The 4028-nt window shown below is 56.9% G+C and overlaps 1 protein-coding gene across 1 annotated transcript; it reads right to left on the bottom strand.

The window, feature by feature from the left end:
* Positions 1–311: 311 nt before the first annotated feature.
* CHST14 (carbohydrate sulfotransferase 14) lies at positions 312–2400 on the bottom strand. Its single transcript, XM_036271700.1, has one exon. It carries the CDS (start codon positions 2151–2153, stop codon positions 1023–1025), a length of 1131 nt encoding a protein of 376 aa, XP_036127593.1. The 5' UTR covers positions 2154–2400; the 3' UTR covers positions 312–1022.
* Between the last annotated feature and the right edge of the window lie 1628 nt (positions 2401–4028).

Below are 4028 nucleotides of genomic sequence, written 5' to 3'. Positions count from 1 at the left end.
TTTCAGGGAATAAGCCATTCCTAATGGGGTGTGCCCTTCGGTGGCATCCCAGAAACTGAGTCTGTGATTGGGTATAGCCTATGGGGAGCCCCTATACTCTCCATGGTAGGGCAGTGGCCCACTATACTGGCCCAAATAAGTTACACTTTGTCTTCCTTTCTCTACCTACAAGCTCCCTCTCCTGACCTGGGGAGACAGACATCTGGGAGATTCGCTCAATGCACAGGAGCTCAGAGGGAGAATCAGAGATGCTGACTTTGAATATAAAACAGCTTTATTAAAAATTCAGCTATTAGGAAAACAAAGCCTTCATATGGGTTCTATCAAAAAAGTACAAATTTTAAATAAATGTGTCAGAAAAGTGGCAGCCAGATACACCAGCCATAGTCACAACCTTGCAGCATAGGAGGAGGTGCTCAGAACCCCAAGAAGAGGCTGGGCACAGGGGTCTTTGGATGCCTGCAGGGCTGGGTCCTGGAGCTACTAGGCAAGAGCCCTAACTCGGTTTTCCCTTCCTTGGAAAAACAGAAAGAACATGGCAAGTGTAGAAAATTCTGAGTCTGAAGCAGAAAGGCACAAAAGTTATTTGTAAGGCATGACTGCTAATTCGTGGATGAATGGGCGACCAGAGCCCCAGGGTTGTGTTCCTGATGGGTGGCACCTCTGGGTTTGGCCACAGGTTAAGGTGTGCCAAGTAGACTGCCCACTCCCTAGAGTCAGTCTGTAGAACAGATGTGTTGTTGCCTCATTGGCAAACTGGTATCTGGCTCTGCCAGGACAAGAAAGATCACACTGGCCTGCAAAAAATACCCCCAATGGGAGAGTACCAGACCTCCTGTCCAACCCTGTCCTCTGAGCCACAGTGGATACCCACCCTGGATAAAATACTTCCAAGGGCAATCCCTGCCATACAATATCTGGAGAAGCTCCAGGCCTCAGAGCCAGGGTTTCTCTGAACCGCAGGCACAAGAAGCTGGCATTATCAAAACCAGTCCCCAACAGCTGCTGGCCCATACCCTTGGTCACTGGTGACAGGCCTCCCTGGTGACATTCGGCAGTGGGTAGGCAAAGAGGGAGAAGTCCAAGATATACTTAGGCAGCAAATCCTGCAGCAGGGACCGTGGGGCACTACACAGGTGGTAGTGCAGGCTTTCACGGCTGGCAGGCCGGTACCAGGCCTGGCGAGCTGGGAATCGGACATGGGGTGGTGCCTGCACCCACTCCAGTACCTGGTTGGCATCAGCCTCCAGCCTCTCATAGGAGCCTACAAAGTCATAGCGAACAGCACAAGGCTGGCATAGGTGGTACACGGGCATCCAATGCTCATTCATGCGCTCAGGGTCCTCATCCACTAGGTACCTCAGGAACTCGGAGAAGGTGACATCGTCCCCGGCAGGGCTGGGCCCCGCTCCTGCTCGGTACCGCCTCACAATCTCGGCCCCATAGCGCTGCTGGTACTCTCGGATCTCGCCGAACTTATTGCGGTAAGCAGAGAGAAGGCGTTCCAAGGGGTCCCGCACAAACAGGAACTTGAAGTAGTGCTGCAGGCGGTAGCGAATCTCCTCAGGTCGCAGGTCTGCTAGGAACACCAGGTCATTGCGGTGGTCCATCTTGAGGCGGACGTCCACACTGTCCAGGACACCCGCCAGCACCTTCAGCACCCGCTTCCAGTTGGAGCAGGCCACCTTGGGGACGTAGCAGTAGAGGAAGCGGTAGCGGTCACTCACGAGGATGTGGCGCAGCAGGGTGCGCCGCTGTCCCACCGGCAAGTCCCAGGGGTCCCGGGGCATGCCTGGTTGTCCACACACTGCCCGCAAGGTGCGGTTCCGGATGTCCTGCCTCACCTGCAAGTCCGAGTCCCCGGCATCCAGGGACAGCCCCCCAGGCCGGGGTACTGGTCCACGCCAGGCTGCACCCTCACGGTTGGGAGGGTGCAGGGGTAGGGGCTTCATCTCGGCCAGGATGCCCCGCTCGATCATGAGCAGCAGCCCGCTGGAGGCCACGATCACCCCGAACATCAGCATGGACGGCAGCAGCAGGGGAGGCCCCCCCAGCCCGGTCCGGGCCCTGCCCAGTGGGGTCCGTCTCAGCGCCCGGCCCAGGGGTTCAGCGCCATTTGGGGCCGCCAGTGGGGTCAGCGGGCGGGGGAACATGGTGCTCTGGGGGTGGGGGCCTGCGCGCCAGCCGATCCTGGGGGCTGCCTGCCTGGGAAGCGGGCTCTGGCTGGGGGGATGGGCGGAGGCTGAGAGTTTGGGGCCGGCTAGGGTCTGGGAAGGGAGCGCTGACCGGAGATCCCCGTGCGCTCGGGGGTGGCCGGCTCCGGGCGGAGGCGCCGGAGCGGAGGCGGGCGGCGGACAGCGGACAGCGGGAGGGCGCAGGGGAGAACGGCCGGATATCCCGCCCCGCAGCTCTCCGCCCCCGGCCCGCGGTGACACAGGCACGGGGGCGGGCCCAGCCGGGGGCGGAGAGAGGGGCGGGAACCCCTGTAGGGAGCGGACTGGGAGTGCGCGTGCAGACCCCTTACCCGGGAGAGGGCGCCTGACGCGGGGCCGTCCCATTCCCCGGGTTTCGGAGACAAAAGCTGACGAGGTCCCGAAGGCTTTTCTGCGAGTGCTTTCAAGGAGTTGGACGGAGTGGACCTGCACCCAACACCCAGCCGCACACTCTTCCCGGGCTGAACTCTTCCTTTTAAACAGCTGGAGGAAGCCACTCCCCCACCCTACCCCACCCCCAGCGCTTGGAGTCCAAACTTTTGAGAGTCCGTTTCCAGCTTTTAGCAAGTCTCCAGTGTGCTCCCCCTGCCCTGTTCTGGCCACTCCAGTAAAGGAGGAACAAGACTGCCAGGCACTGACCAGTGGCTCTTCTCCATGGTGACCCTTCAATTTAATTACCTGGCAGATTAGTGTTTATCCACTGGATAATACTGAACGTCCTTCCCCCAGGCATGAAGCTGTGGGATAACTGGGACACACTCTGGTGAGGGGCCAATGACAAGTTGGTGTCTCGTGACCGATGGTGTGGTCAGCACACATTTTGAAGGGTGAGCAGCTGCGGCAGCTAGCTTCCATGCCTGGAGCCAAACATATGCTCAAAGGCACCCGGTTGGCCACGTGGGCTAGAGGCAGATGCAGAAATGCCCTGGATGTCAGTGGCCTGACTTTCCCCACCTGAACTGGACACCTTCCTAAGTATCCAGGCTTCACCAGGGAGGCTCTGAAGCACAGTAGTAATGTAATGAGAATCCACATTTCTTAAGGCAGGTGCCTATTCAGTGTTTTATATTCTATTTGTTAGGTCACCCTGGGAGGGAGATGACATGACCATTTCCACTGTACAGCTGAAGAAACAGGCTCAGGGAAGCTGAGACTGCATGGGTTAGTCTGGTTCTAAAATCTAAATTCCTAATCACCATCCTTCAGAGATGAATGGAGCACAAAAGTAGAATGGGAGGGAGAAAGCAGCTGACCCAGGAGGTGATGGCAAAAAAGTAGAGGCCAGAGGCTTTGAGTTTAGTGGGAAAATGGCACTACCGTTGATCACATGAATTGGAAGAATGAGGGGTTCTGAGGGAATGAAATGAAGCAAGAAGGCTCCTGGATGCCCTCCAATCCTAGCAATGTAAGAGCACACAGGTTGAGCCTTCATTCCCTGAGCAAGGAGTGCCAGTTGCTAGATACTGGGACCCTAAGGCCCATTTCTGAGCTTCCCAAGTGCATGACCCAAGGTGGTGAGGTGTGACCTCCCCTGTGCAACTTATCAGTTCTCAGGTCACCAGACAGGTGGGGGCTGGAAACCAAAGGATTTCAGTCCAGGCAGGTAGCTCTGGCTACCATGGTGCTAAGAAGTCAACTCCCATTCCCTGTCTCCTCTCCTCCTTCCTCTTTCCCTCTACTTTTCTCCTCTCTGCTGACTGGCTTTAGTGAGCCCCTGCACTGCAAGGGTTTTAAAGGAACCCCCAAAATAAAGAGTAATGAGCACCTCTGCACCCACACACAAAAATGACAGGACACACAGGAAGGAAATGATTA

This window comes from Molossus molossus, unplaced genomic scaffold, assembly GCF_014108415.1.
Source record: "Molossus molossus isolate mMolMol1 unplaced genomic scaffold, mMolMol1.p scaffold_m16_p_1, whole genome shotgun sequence".
Classification (NCBI taxonomy): Eukaryota; Metazoa; Chordata; class Mammalia; order Chiroptera; family Molossidae; genus Molossus; species Molossus molossus.
The sequence above is the reverse complement of the archived record's forward strand: the minus strand, read 5'-3'. Positions and strand labels throughout refer to the sequence as shown.

What these genes read in the sequence shown, in the direction of transcription:
- CHST14 (XM_036271700.1), bottom strand. Translation starts at nt 2,153, where the DNA reads ATGTTCCCCCGCCCGCTGACCCCACTGGCGGCCCCAAATGGCGCTGAA.